General features: G+C 52.9%; 1 protein-coding gene across 1 annotated transcript; it reads right to left on the bottom strand.

The window, feature by feature from the left end:
- Window positions 1-208: 208 nt before the first annotated feature.
- Window positions 209-14128, bottom strand: TOB2 (transducer of ERBB2, 2). Its single transcript, XM_038756937.1, is given in 3 exon segments — window positions 209-616; window positions 618-1354; window positions 13738-14128. Coding segments are annotated over 2 exon segments (1038 nt in total). The 5' UTR covers window positions 1266-1354; window positions 13738-14128; the 3' UTR covers window positions 209-226.
- Between the last annotated feature and the right edge of the window lie 678 nt (window positions 14129-14806).

Here is a 14806-nt window from a genome sequence, read left to right on the forward strand (position 1 = left end):
GGGGGGGGGCGGGAGGGGAAGAGGGAGGGAGGCAAGTCGGGGAGGGGGGCCCGGGCTAAAACACACACGATTCAGTGCTTCAGGGGCGTTGGGCGCCCGGGCTGGGTCTCTTTTCCAAGAAGCCAGAGTGAGAAGATTGGAAATCGTTTTCTCTATTTCTCGTTTTTCCTTTCCTCTTCCCCGCCGTTTCCCCGGGGGGGGGGGGGGGGGGGGGGCGGGGGCCCGGTCAGTTGGCCAGGACGACGGGCTGGAAGGGCTGGTTGGGGTACTGCATGGCGTTCAGGTTGTAGCTCAGTCCCTCCACGAAGGGCGACTTCTCCAGGAAGAGGCCGTTGGCGGCGCCGCCGCCGAAGACCTGGGCCACGTCGAACCCGGCTCCGCCGCCGCCGCCGCCGCCGCCGCCGTGGGCCGCGACGGCGGGCTGGGGGTCGGCGCCGTCGAAGAAGATGCCGGGGGAGCCGCCGCTGAAGACGAACTCCTTGGCGTTGGGGGACAGCTGGGACTGGGGGGCCGGGCCGCCGCCCCCGATGAAGTTCAGAGAATGCATAGACAGGGAGAGGCCCTTGTGCTTCAGCAGGCCGTTGGTGGGAGAGCGGGCCAGGCGGGGCTGGGGGGGCCGGCGGCGGGGGGCCGCCCGGCCCGCCCCCCGCCCCGCCGCCGCCCGCCCCGCCGCCACCGCCGCCGCCCTTCTTCATCTTGGTGGAGCCGAACTTGGTGGCGGCAAAGGAGGCGGTGGTGAAGGTGATGGGCTGGGCGGAGCGCGGGATGAACGTGGGGCTGGGCGAGCGGGCGAAGGACGGGGACGGCGAGTTGGACAGGGAGTTGTCCTGGCTGCCGATGGGCACGAACACCTGGGCGTCGGGGTTGAAGCTGCTCTTGATCTCCTTGTCCAGCTCGGCCGAGCTGCAGCCCTCGCTGTCGTCCAGGTAGAGGACCTTGACGGCCCCCTTCTCGCCGATCTGGTAGGAGACCTCGAAGGGGTCGATCCAGACGCTCAGCTCCTCGGGCACGTTGGCCCGCACGTCCTCCACCGCCAGGCCGCTGCGCTTGGCCGCCAGCTCGACCACCGGGTCCACCGTCTCCCCGATGTGGACGCAGCGGTAGCCCGAGCCCTTCAGGGGCCGCTCAGGGTACCAGTGGCCCTCGTACTTCTTCTTCAGCAGCCGCTCCAGCTCTTCCCCGAACAGGTCGGCCCGCCGGCGGGGCAGCTTGTTGTACAGGTAGGAGATGATGAAATTCAGGGCAACTTTGATCTCCAGATGCATGGTCCCTGCCCGGGCGGCCGAGCGCGGGAGAGCGCGGGGCGGGGGCGGCGGGCGACGCACGCGTGGACGGGGTGGGGCTCCCAACGGTTCTGAGGAAATAGAAAGGTTTGAAAAGCGGGGTGGGGATGGAGAGGAGAGGGAGAGAGTCCCAGATTTGGAGGAGGAGGGGTGGAAGGGGAGAAAGGACAGAGACGGGAGAGGAGACAAGAGCCAAGAATGAGTACGGGTTAAACCAGGCACCTGACCGGAAGCGCACGGAACAGCAACAAGCCCAGCAACGCTGTAGCGGGGCTTCGATCATCTGGACGATAACACTACGACTGAGGTACCTGTTGGACAGTGCTGGGGCAGAAATATTTCAATCGGATTGGGCACATTCGTTCATTCAATCGTACTTATTGAGCGCTTACTGTGTGCAGGGCACCGTGCTAAGCGCTTGGGAAGTACAAGTCGGCAACATCTAGAGACGGTCCCTACCCAACAACGGGCTCACGGTCTGGAAGGGGGAGAGAGACTGGAGAATAACACTACGACTGAGGTACCTGTGAAGCGCTTATTAAGGACTAAGCGCTGGGGCAGAAATATTTCAATCGGATTGGGCACATTCGTTCATTCAATCGTATTTATTGAGTGCTTACTGTGTGCAGAGCACCGTGCTAAGCGCTTGGGAAGTCCAAGTCGGCAACATCTAGAGACGGTCCCTACCCAACGACGGGCTCACGGTCTAGAAGGGGGAGAGAGACTGGAGAATAACACTACGACTGAGGTACCTGTGAAGCGCTTATTAAGGGTTAAGCGCTGGGGCAGAAATATTACAATCGGATTGGGCACATTCGTTCATTCAATCGTATTTATTGAGCGCTTACTGTGTGCACAGCACTGTACTAAGCGCTTGGGAAGTACAAGTCGGCAACATCTAGAGATGGTCCCTACCCAACGACGGGCTCACAGTCTAGAAGGGGGAGACAGACAACAAAACAAAACATGTGGATGGATGTCAAGTCTCCACCCCGCGTGGGACTCACAGGCTAAGGCGGGGTGGAGAACAGATAGTTCATCCCCATTTTACGGGTGAGGAAACTGAGGCACGGAGAAGTTAAGCGGCCAGCCATGTGGCGGCAGAGCCGGGATTAGGACCCAGCTCTCCCGACTCCCAAGCCCGGGCTCTTTCTGCTGGCCCCGCTGAGGGATTTGGCCATTTGGAGACTAGGGACCGGGTCTGAGGGATCGCCAAAGGGAGCCCCCCAAGTAGCTCGAGCCCCCCGACATCAGCAGCGCCAAGGGACGCTCCACAGCTTGGGCCAGCTCGGACCCCAATCCGTCCAACACACCTGGACAGGACGGCGAGATCCGGATTTTCCACCCTCAGATAAGAAAGGGACAGAGCGTGGCTTCCAGTCCACTCAGCAGGAAGTGGCGTGGCCAGTTTTTTTTAATTGGGGGGTTGAGGCAGAAGCCGCCCCACAGTCGTCCGTCCCCCCCGAAGTTGGCACCGGATGCGCCCGCATTCACACGCATGTATACATTCGACACCATGGGACACCATGGGGCAGCCGAGGCTTTTAACTTAGATTCGAAAGACTCCTAAGAAAATAAACCAGGTCACGGGGAGCCGAGCCATAACCATTAATTAGTTAAATGAGCCTTCAGAGAGGTCTCCCCATCTTCCCCCAGTAAGGGAGGCGGGGGTGCGTCTCCACGGCTCAGGGCGATCTCGGATTCTCAGTGACACGGACGCCTTGAGGCCCGGGACCACATCATCTGGCCTGGGAAGGTCGAAAGGCGTGTCGGTGACATGCGATCAGCTCCGGGGAGCCAACCTTTGGCTGGAGCCTTCCCAGCCGTCGCGGTGGCTTCCCTCATCATCATCATCATCATCAATCGTATTTATTGAGCGCTTACTATGTGCACAGCACCGTTCTAAGCGCTTGGGAAGTACAAATTGGCAATATATAGAGACAGTCCCTACCCAACAGTGGGCTCACAGTCTAAAAGGGGAGACAGAGAACAAAACCAAACATACTAACAAAATAAAATAAATAGAATAGATATGTACAAGTAAAATAAATAAATAGAGTAATAAATATGTACAAACATATATACATATATACAGGTGTTGTGGGGAAGGGAAGGAGGTAAGATGGGGGGATGGAGAGGGGGACGAGGGGGAGAGGAAGGAAGGGGCTCAGTCCCTCCCCACCCCGGAGTTGGGGGGCCGTGCCCAGCTCTCTCCAGGGCTCGTCCTTGCCGCCCACCTGGCCGGGAGGAGGATCCCCGGTATTTATAAAGTCTCCAGAGAATGAGGTAGCCTGGGAGAGGGAGCTATTTTGGGGGCTGACTCTCCGGAGGCGGCCTGGAGGTCAGGCAGATCGATTTCCAGGCCCAGGCGGGACTCTCTTCCCCGGGACAGAGAATACGAGAGGTGACGAGAATCCCGGGGACCACCCTTCCGCTCTCCAATCCCGTTCCCAGAGGACGCGGCTGCGAGCGGCCGGCTGATGGGCCGCGATCCTGGGAGCCTCTTGGCTCTCGGGGCGAGGCAGTTAGCACCGGCCTACGGGAGGCCATCTGGGGCAGGGAAGGCTTCTTTCTGGCTGACCTCCAGTGGGGGTAGGCTGAAGGCTAAAAATGGAGCAGGCCCAGTCTCTGTTTACTTGCCGGGGGAGAGGGGGAGACCCCTGGAGAATCCCAAGTCAGTCACATATATCCTATGGGTTCGGTACGAATAACTGGGAGGCTACAGGTTGGATGCCGGGAAAAACGCCTCTGCGCCACTGGGCCGATCACGGTAGCCATCACCCACGCCTTCTAAGTGCCTCAATATCCCTGCTCCTCAGATTGCACTACACTCCCCCCATTTCCTCCACCCTCACACTCAAGCCAACCTCTCCGCCCTTTCTTCCCTAGGACCCACCTCCCGGCCACTTCACCCCTCCTCTCCTTCCCATCCTGACATCCAAACAAGCCGAGTCCTGAGTCTTGTCCCAGGTGCGTAAGGTGTCTTTGGCCACCGGCAAGGCAGGCGAGGACAGGCCCCCGGTCTTGTGGCTGGAAAACAGGCTTCCCAAGAGAGACTACCCGGGGACGGGTAAGGGAGGAAATCGTCCTCCAATTAAGACTGAGTCCTAAATTGCTCTTCCTGGACTCTATTGCTGGAATTAGCCATATTTATACCCGCTCCTTCCACATCCCCCGAAACTACCTAGTCCGTGGTCATTACAACAGCCACCCAGAGGACTTGGGGTTTCTAGACGGGCAGGGGGCTGAGAGAGGGCAATGAGAGGACCTCCAGATAAAAATAATAATAATAATGGCATTTGTTAAGCGCTTACTATGTGCAAAGAACTGTTCTAAGCGCTGGGGACCCTCAGACGGCCGCAGTCTCCAGTCAGCTCCGTTCTCAGCCACAAGCAACTCAAAGTGACCTGAATCCACCAAACGGCGCGGCTGGGCTTTGTGGGGAAAAGTCGAAGGCTGGTGTCACTAGAGGAAGGGGCCAATTCTTTGGAGCCGGAGAAGAAGTTGTTAGCACGGGGTCTCCTCTGGAGACGAGAAACGATCTCCTCCGCGAGCAGCCGGCCAGCTCTGGCCCCCGAGTCACGGACTGGTGTTTAAAAATGGCCTTGGGCAAGTTAAGCTGTCCCAAAGCGCAGGGTTGAGAGGCCGAAGGTCAATCCATCCAGACCCCGGGGGCTCTGGGGGAAAGAAGAGAAGCTGTTTGGCTCTCTTGCGTTTGGCCACCAATTAAGCTGCCACCGCGGGCCTAATTTTAACAACTGGCTTCAGTCACTGGGAAATCAACCCCCCTCCCATCCAACCGGTCCAGGAATCGCTCCATGCCCGGCCTCGACATTCTGTGCAACAGAAGCTGCAGAGGCTGCAAAAATCAACTTTTACCTCAGGGATGCTGCACAAATAAGGAAGTGAGCACAGCCATCTAGGCACGCACGCTAGAGAACAGGCCAGGCCAGATGGTTGCAGGGTGGGGGCCTGCAAAAAAAAAAAAATATGCCAGGATGGGAGGAGTGGGTACAGCTGGCGTATCTGGAATGGCCTCCTTCTCCTCTACGAGGACTGGCTTTTCATTTTAGCTTCGAGCAACTTAAGGAGAAGCAGCGTGGCTCACTGGAAAGAGCCCGGGCTTTGGGGTCAGAGGTCATGGGTTCAGATCCCTGCTCCGCCAACTGTCAGCTGTGTGGCTTTGGGCAAGTCTCTGTGCCTCGGGTACCTCATCTGTAAAATGGGGATTAAAACTGTGAGCCTCCCGTGGGACAACCCTGCGACCTCCCCAGCGCTCAGAACAGTGCTTTGCACATAGTAAGCGCTTAACAAATACCATCATTATTATTATTTTGTACATATTTATTACTCTATTTATTTATTTATTTTACTTGTACATATCTATCCTATTTATTTTATTTTGTTAGTATGTTTGGTTTTGTTCTCTGTCTCCCCCTTTTAGACTGTGAGCCCACTGTTGGGTGGGGACTGTCTCTATATGTTGCCAATTTGTACTTCCCAAGCGCTTAGTACAGTGCTCTGCACATAGTAAGCACTCAATAAATATGATTGATGATGATGATGATGATTATTATCAAGGGACAAAGGGTGAGAGGATCGGTGGTGTCCACATTCTAGAACGGTGGACTCGTGTGATTTGTAGTAAGCGCTTAGTAAGAGTGCTCTGCACACAGTAAGCGCTCAATAAATACGACGGAATTAGAACCAACACCACGTAGCCACAGGCTCCTGCTTCAGGAAGTGATGAGCCTGGGTAGCTTTATTTGCTCTTCTGAATCCGGTTGGCTACAGCTCAGATCAATCAATCCATCAATCGTATTTATTGAGCGCTTACTGTGTGCAGAGCACTGTACTAAGCGCTTGGGAAGTAAAAGCTGGCAACATATAGGGACAGTCCCTACCCAACAGTGGGCTCACAGTCTAAAAGGGGGAGACAGAGATGATCCTTCTAAGCGAAATCAACCCCAAATCCGACAGCTACCCGAATTCCTGACTGCACTTCCCAAAGGTCTGCCGTTCTGAAGCAACTCCGTGATAAGCAACGGAGGAGTGATGTGAAGTGGAATTAGAAAGAGGAATCAAACGTGTCCTAGGACAAAGGAATTCTGTTTCGGGCTTCTGCTGAGGGATTATGACAAACAGGTAAATCACCTTTAATCAGCACATACGTGAAGGTTCCTTTGACAGCATTTTTCTTCTAAAATTTAAGAGCTGAGGTGACGGGCTTATTACAAGGCTCGGATGCACCTTTGGAACAGGATAAGGGCAGGGAGGCTGGTGGGAGCAGCCTGGTTATTAACGCAAGCCGAATTCCAGGAGGAATCCTCATCCGCCAGCCTGCTTCCTGGCACCGACACCATGCACAAATGCAGGATGCCAACTCTGGAGGAGCCCGGATTTATTTATTTTATTGGTACATATTTATTCTATTTATTTTATTTTGTTACTATCAATCGATCGTATTTATTGAGCGCTTACTGTGTGCAGAGCACTGTACTAAGCGCTTGGGAAGTCCAAGTTGGCAACATATAGAGACAGTCCCTACCCAACAGTGGGCTCACAGTCTAAAAGAGTGGGCTCGCAGTCTAAAAGGTGGGCTCACAGTCTAATATGTTTTGTTTCTGTTCTCTGTCTCCCCCTTCTAGACTGTGAGCCCACTGATGGGTAGGGACCGTCTCTATACGCTGCCAACTTGGACTTTCCAAGCGCTTAGTACAGTGCTCTGCACACAGTAAGCGCTCAATAAATACGATTGAATGAATGAATTTGTGCAACTGCAGTAAAATCTCTTCCATGGGCACACTGTGGGCCCCGGGGACTGGAGGGAAAATAAGAGGGAAATGAGAGGTTTCTAGGGGACAGCTGGAGAGGACTACATTGAGGAAACATGCAGCAAAGCTGCACCCCACCTCAGAGAAATAATAATAATAATAATGATGGCATTTGTTAAGCGCTTACTATGTGCAAAGCACTGTTCTAAGCGCTGGGGGGTATGCAATGTGATCAAGTTGTCCCACGTGGGGCTCACAGTCTTAATCCCATTTTTACAGATGAGGTAACTGAGGCTCAGAGAAGTTAAGTGACTTGCCCAAGGTCACACAACAGACTTGTGGTGGAGCTGGGATTCGAACCCATGACCTCCGACTCCAAAGCCCGGGCTCTTTCCACTGAACCACGCTGCTTCTCTAAGATCCCTTGTTGGGCTTTCTCTCTGGCATTTAGGAGTCAGGTTTACTTTTCAAAGGGAGAGAAAGATGAAAACGAGGAGAGGGAAACTAATTTTTCTGGCCTTTGGCTGAATACCAAACCATCCTTAAGTTAAGGCTGGCCTGAAAAACAATATATCAAGCAATTAAAATCGGGGAAGGGGAAAAAAAGAAAATCCAAAACATCGAAAGCCACCTCGGGCCACCGACAGTCCCGTGCTCCGTGAGAGTCTTCTAGACTGGGAGCCCGCTGTTGGGTAGGGACCGTCTCTAGATGTTGCCAACTTGGACTTCCCAAGCGCTTAGTACAGTGCTCTGCACACAGTAAGCGCTCCATAAATATGATTGAATGAGTGAATGAATGAGAGGGCAATAAAGAAGTTTTGCTTTAAACAAAGAGTAGTTAGAAGCAGCCTGAGCATATTGGCGGGGCGCAGGCCGAAAAGCATTTCTTCCCCCAAAGTGCCGGGGATGCCATTTCTAGTGGCTGGGCGCCCACATCATCATCATCATCATCAATTGTATTTATTGAGCGCTTACTATGTGCAGAGCACTGTACTAAGCGCTTGGGAAGTACAAATTGGCAACATATAGAGACAGTCCCTACCCAACAGTGGGCTCACAGTCTAAAAGACCCGCCCACAGCCCACAGCCCACAGCCCCGCATCCAGACACTCTGTACTCTGGAGCCAAGCTGATGACTTTGCACCCTCCTGCCCACGTTTCTGGCTCTTTTCCTAAGTGACCTCCAAAGTGGTAATAATAATAATAATGGTATTTATTAAGCGCTTACTATGTGCAAATCACTGTTCTAAGCGCTGGGGAGGTTACAAGGTGATCAGGTTGTCCCACGGGGGGCTCCCAGTCTTCATCCCCAATTTACAGATGAGGGAACTGAGGCCCAGAGAAGTGAAGTGACTTGCCCAAAGTCACACGGCTGACAATTCATTCATTCAATCGTATTTATTCATTCAAGCGTATTTACTGAGTGCTTACTGTGTGCAGAGCACTGTACTAAGCACTTGGCAAGTACAATTTGGCAACATATAGAGACGGATAATTGGCGGAGCCGGGATTTGAACCCACGACCTCTGACTCCAAAGCCCCTGCTCTTCCCACTGAGCCAGACTGCTTCTTTCATTCATTCATTCAATCATATTTATTGAGCGCTTACTGTGTGCACAGCACTGTACTAAGCACTTGGGAAGTGCAAGTTGGCAACATATAGAGACGAACAATTGGCGGAGCTGGGATTTGAACCCATGACCTCTGACTCCAAAGCCCCTGCTCTTTCCACTGAGCCACGCTGCTTCTTTCATTCACTCATTCATTCATCCAATCGTATTTATTGAGCGCTTAGTGTGCACAGCACTGTGCTAAGTGCTTGGGAAGTACAAGTTGACAACATACAGAGACGGTCCCTACCCAACAGCGGGCTCACAGTCTAGAAGGGGGGAGACAGGCAACAAAACAAAACATATTAACAAAATAAAATAAACAGAATAAATATGTACTAGTAAAAGAAATAGTGTAATAAATACGTACAAGCATATATACAGGTGCTGTGGGGAGGGGAAGAAGGAAAGGCAGGGGGGTGGGGAGGGGGATTTGAACCCATGACCTCTGACTCCAAAGCCCGGGCTCTTTCCACTGGGCCATGCTGCTTTTCTATGAGCAGAATAATAATAATAATAATAATAATAATAATAATAATAATAATAATAATAATAATATCTGAGATTAGTAAGAGATTGGTAAGGCAGTGTTCCTCCTTGGGGCTGGGTAAGACAGGGAAGGCCCCTAAACCCAAAAGAAGGATGAGGACCGAGGGCAGATCTTTTTTTGGGAGGTGGGGTGCCTCAGAGGGCAGTGGGATGCCTTCTGCCCCTAGGCCCGTCGAGGGCAATGCTTTCCCAGCTCGGCCAGGGAAATTTCTGCAAAACACCAGGGCAAAATAGTCCCTACCCAACAGTGGGCTCACAGTCTTCTATTCATTCATTCAATCGTATTTATTGAGAGCTTACTGTGTGCAGAGCACCGGACTGAGCGCTTGGGAAGTCCAATCAATAGTATTTATTGAGCGCTTACTGTGTGCAGAGCCCCGTACTAAGCGCTTGGGAAGTCCAATCAATCAATCAATCGTATTTATTGAGCGCTTACTGTGTGCAAAGCACTGTACTAAGCGCTTGGGAAGTACAAGCTGGCAACATATAGAGACAGTCCCTACCCAACAGTGGGCTCACAGTCTAGAAGGGGGAGACGGAGAACAAAACCAAACATATTAACAAAATAAAATAAATTGAATAGATATGTACAAGTAAAATAAAGAGTAATAAATATGTAGAAACATATATACATATATACAGGTGCTGTGGGGAAGGGAAGGAGGTAAGGCAGTGGGGATGGAGAGGGGGACGAGGGGGAGAGGAAGGAGGGAACAAAATAAAATAGATTTGTAAAAGTAAAATAAATAAATAAATCTGTACAAACATATATACATATATACAGGTGCTGTGGGGAAGGGAAGGAGGTAAGGTGGTGGGGATGGAGGGGGGACGAGGGGGAGAGGAAGGAGGGAACAAAATAAAATAAATAGAATAGATATGTAAAAGTAAAATAAATAAATCTGTACAAACATATATACATATATACAGGTGCTGTGGGGAAGGGAAGGAGGTAAGGCGGTGGGGATGGAGAGGGGGAGGAGGGGGAGAGGAAGGAGGGGGCTCAGTGTGGGAAGGCCTCCTGGAGGAGGTGCACTCTCAGTAGGGCCTTGAAGGGAGGAAGAGAGCTCAAAGTCTAGAAGCTAGACTGTGAGCCCACTATTGGGTCTCTATATGTTGCCAACTTGTACTTCCCAAGCGCTTAGTACAGTGCTCTGCACACAGTAAGCGTTCAATACATACGATTGAATGAATGAATGAAAGAAAATGGGAGTGAGGAGGCGTCGCGCGCGGCGCACCATGGGAACTGTAGTCCCCGATCCGGGCCCCCTGAAAGTGACCTACTTTCCCCTCCGCACTACATTTCCCGACAAGCCCCGCGGCAGCTCGAGCCCGGACGCCCCGCGCACGCCCAGTACAGCGAGGCGGGGGGGGGGGGAGTGGCAGGAGGGAGAAAAGTTTCCAACGCACATGCGCCGTGGCTGATCCTCGTCCCTCCTCCCCCCCCGCCCATCAATTGCTCAATGCAATCCCTCAGTACATTTTATGTAACGCGTAGACCTGCCAGGAGCCACCCCCATTTTCGCCCCCGCTTTTACTAGGCCGGGGCAGGCAGACGCCTAAAATCTACCCCAATGACTCCTCAACGTAGTTTCATTCATTCAATCGTATTTATTGAGCGCTTACTCTGTGCAAGAGCACTGTACTAAGCGCTTGGGAAGTCCAAGTGGGCAACATCTAGAGACGGTCCCTACCCAACAGTGGGCTCACAGTCTAGAAGGGGGAGACAGAGAACATATTAACATATTGGTTTCGAATCCCTTCTCTCCAAAATGGGGGAGTTTCAGGGGTAGGCCTCACTTTCCTTGGTTTTGTTCTCTGTCTCCCCATTTTAGACTGTGAGCCCACTGTTGGATAGGGACTGTCTCTATATGTTGCCAACTTGTACTTCCCAAGCGCTTAGTACAGTGCTCTGCACACAGTAAGTGCTCAATAAATACAACTGATTGATTGAAAACCAAGGCCCTCCCAGAATACCCTGGTTCGGGCCACTCGTCCCGGGGACCGGTGGCTTGAAACACATTGTGTGAAAATAAGAGAAAACCACGATATGGGGGCAGGGAAATGCCCTTTCTAGTCTGTGAGCCCGCTGCTGGGTAGGAACCATCTCTATATGTTGCCAACTTGGACTTCCCAAGCGCTCAGTCCAGTGCTCTGCACACAGTAAGCGCTCAATAAATACGACTCAATGAATGAATGTTGCCAACTTGGACTTCCCAAGCACTTAGTCCAGTGCTCTGCACACAGTAAGCGCTCAATAAATACGACTGAATGAATGAATGTTGCCAACTTGGACTTCCCAAGCACTTAGTCCAGTGCTCTGCACACAGTAAGCGCTCAATAAACACGACTGAATGAATGAATGAATGTTGCCAACTTGGACTTCCCAAGCGCTTAGTCCGGTGCTCTGCACACAGTAAACTCTCAATAAATACGATTGAATGAATGAATGTTGCCAACTTGGACTTCCCAAGCGCTTAGTCCGGTGCTCTGCACACAGTAAACTCTCAATAAATACGATTGAATGAATGAATGTTGCCAACTTGGACTTCCCAAGCGCTTAGTCCGGTGCTCTGCACACAGTAAACTCTCAATAAATACGATTGAATGAATGAATGTTGCCAACTTGGACTTCCCAAGCGCTTAGTCCGGTGCTCCGCACACAGCAAACTCTCAATAAATACGATTGAATGAATGAATGTTGCCAACTTGGACTTCCCAAGCGCTTAGTCCGGTGCTCCGCACACAGCAAACTCTCAATAAATACGATTGAATGAATGAATGTTGCCAACTTGGACTTCCCAAGCGCTTAGTCCGGTGCCCCGCACACAGTAAGCGCTCAATAAATACGACTGAATGAATGAATGTTGCCAACTTGGACTAACCAAGCGCTCAGTCCAGTGCTCCGCACACAGTAAGCGCTCAATAAATACGATTGAATGAATTAGGAGAGGGGTTTTTTTTGCAGGCTTACATCCTCCCTCACTTTTCCTTCAACTCTCCCTCTTCTGTCACCAACCCCCGGCCCTGGAGGCGTCCTCCAAGCAACCCAAGTCCGGCCCGGAGTAATAGGACACCCTTAATCCCGGGCCTAGGGTGACAGGCCTGACCCTTGCTCAGCCCAAGCCTTCCAACTCGGATCCCCTTTAGGGAAATCCAACCCCCTTCCCCTATGCACTGGGAAGTGGGGAGGGGCCCGGAGGCCTAGTCTGGTTTATCCCACCCCTTCAGGAAAAAAAATATACATCTGACACCCCCGATCTCCCCCTCCCTTCTCTCCCAACTGCACAATAAGGCTCTAATAAAATCTCCTCCCACCAGCCCCGCCGGCGGACTGAGTAAAAGCCTCATCGCAGCTTCTTCCCGGTTGTTAAATCTTCCTAATCCTTCCTCCCACACAGATTTCTTTCCCCTTCACTAGAGGAGGGGGAGGGGGCGACCCAGAGAGAGCCGCAGAGGTTTTGTTTTTTTTTTTTGTTTTGTCTTTTTCCCCCCCCTCCTCTGCTATATCAAACCTCAGCTGGGCCTACGGGGCTCGGGAAGAGGGGAAAAAACATCAGAAGGCCCACCCTCCACCCCCTTATCATCCACCCCCGCCGCCCTGCAGACACCTGCTCTGCCGGTTGGGAGCCGAGAGCCGGGATGAGGCTGGGAAAAGGGGAAATCTGGAAGAATAAAACGCATCCCCCTTCCCTCTCACCGGCTCCTCCACCTCCTTCCCTCTGGTCAAGGACGAGCCTCCCTGTCAGGGACACCATCCGGACCCTGCCCCCAACGCCAGGATCCGGGGGGTTGGGAGGGGAGGGGGGAGGGGGAAACTGAGGCTCAGACCAACACCTCGACGTGGAGGGGGGGGAGATGCTCGCTGACTTCTGGCTTTAAAAGTCGAGGAAGAATTAGGAAGCCAAAACAAAATGGTGTTTCTGGGCGTTGCGACCGTCGGGCTGCCATGGCTCCCCCTTTTTCCCCCCCGCTCTAGGACGGATTTTGCTTCCCATTTGCCCCCCCCTCGCCCATGGGACCCCCGTAGAGGAAACCCAACTGGTCACAGTGAAGCCAACAGACGACCCCCCACCTGGGCAGGGAGGGGGCCTGGAAACGAGGCCTGGCTGCCCATTCCCTCCCCACCTTCCCTGCATTTTCTCCCGGGTGACTGGGGAGGGGAATCCCCCCTTTTTTTCCTGCGGATCACAGCTTGGAAGGGTTGCGTTTTGCAGGGAAGGGGATCATCATCATCAATCGTATTTATTGAGCGCTTACTATGTGCAGAGCACTGTACTAAGCGCTTGGGAAGTACAAATTGGCAACATACAGAGACAGCCCCTACCCAACAGTGGGCTCACAGGGGATGATGATAAATAAGGCTAAATTCGGAGTTTACTAGAAAGGGTGGGGAGAATTGAGAATGGGGAAAGGGGGGGCTGGGAGAGAGAGAAAAAAAGGCAGAGGAAGGGGGCCAAAGGGGCCCTGTGGGAGCCCCCCACCCCTCCTAAAAAGCCGGCCAAGGCCTTCACAACTCACTTCTGCCTCCTCACCCCCAGGGCAGGCGAGTGGGGGGCGGCTTCTCCTTCCAGGGTGCTTCCTGGGGGGCGGAGGAGGGGGTGCCTTCTTCCTCTTCTTCACCCAGCGGGGTCCAGCCTCGGAGACGGTGGTGGGGATGGTGGCCTTTTTTTAAAAAAAAAAAATATTTTTTTTCTCCCCCTCTTGGATTTCGAGTCGGATTCTGGTGGGGGGGGATTCGTTTGGAGTAGGGAGGTTCTCCCCCCAGGAGAAGATGAGATGAAAAGGGGGGTGGGGGGAGAGAATGTGATGGCGGAGGAAGAAAGGGGGGTGCTAAGGTTGAAGAGGGGGTTAGGGAAGGAGAGGAAAGGGGGGGGTGGGGAAGGTCCCCTCCGACTGCAGCCGGTCTTGGGCCGAGCAGCCCTGGCCCCGGCTCCAAGTGAGCAAAGTAAATGAAAAGTTTCACCCTTAGCAACCCTGCGCACGGATCTCTTCCTCCTCCCCCACCCCGGTGATCCGGTCCCTCCTCCAAGGGGAGGGGGGAGCCGGAACTACTTCTTACCTCACCCTCCAAGCTGCTTTAACCCGGCCTTCCATTGCCTTATTCAATCCCATTGATTGAGCCCTGACTGGGTGCAGGGCAGTGGACTGAGCGCTTGGGAAGTCCAAGTTGGACAGTCCCGACCCAACAACGGGCTCCCAGGCTAGGAGGGGGGAGATGGACAACGGAATAGAACCAGTGGACAGGCATCAATAGCATCATTAGAAATAGAATTCCATCAATAGCATCACTATATAAAAATAGAATTGTAGATATTCATTCAATCATATTGATTGAGCACTGACTGTGCGCAGGGCACTGGACTGAGCGCTTGGCAAGTCCAATTTGGACGCAGAGACAGTCCCGACCCAACAACGGGCTCACAGGCTAGGAGGGGGCAGATGGACAACAGAACAGAACCAGTAGGCAGCCATCAGTAGCATCACTATATATAAATAGAATTGTAGGTATTCATTCAATCGTATTGATTGAGCGCTGACTGTGCGCAGAGCACTGGACTGAGCGCTTGGAAAGACCAATTTGGACACA

Source organism: Tachyglossus aculeatus, chromosome 14, assembly GCF_015852505.1.
Source record: "Tachyglossus aculeatus isolate mTacAcu1 chromosome 14, mTacAcu1.pri, whole genome shotgun sequence".
Classification (NCBI taxonomy): domain Eukaryota; kingdom Metazoa; phylum Chordata; class Mammalia; order Monotremata; family Tachyglossidae; genus Tachyglossus; species Tachyglossus aculeatus.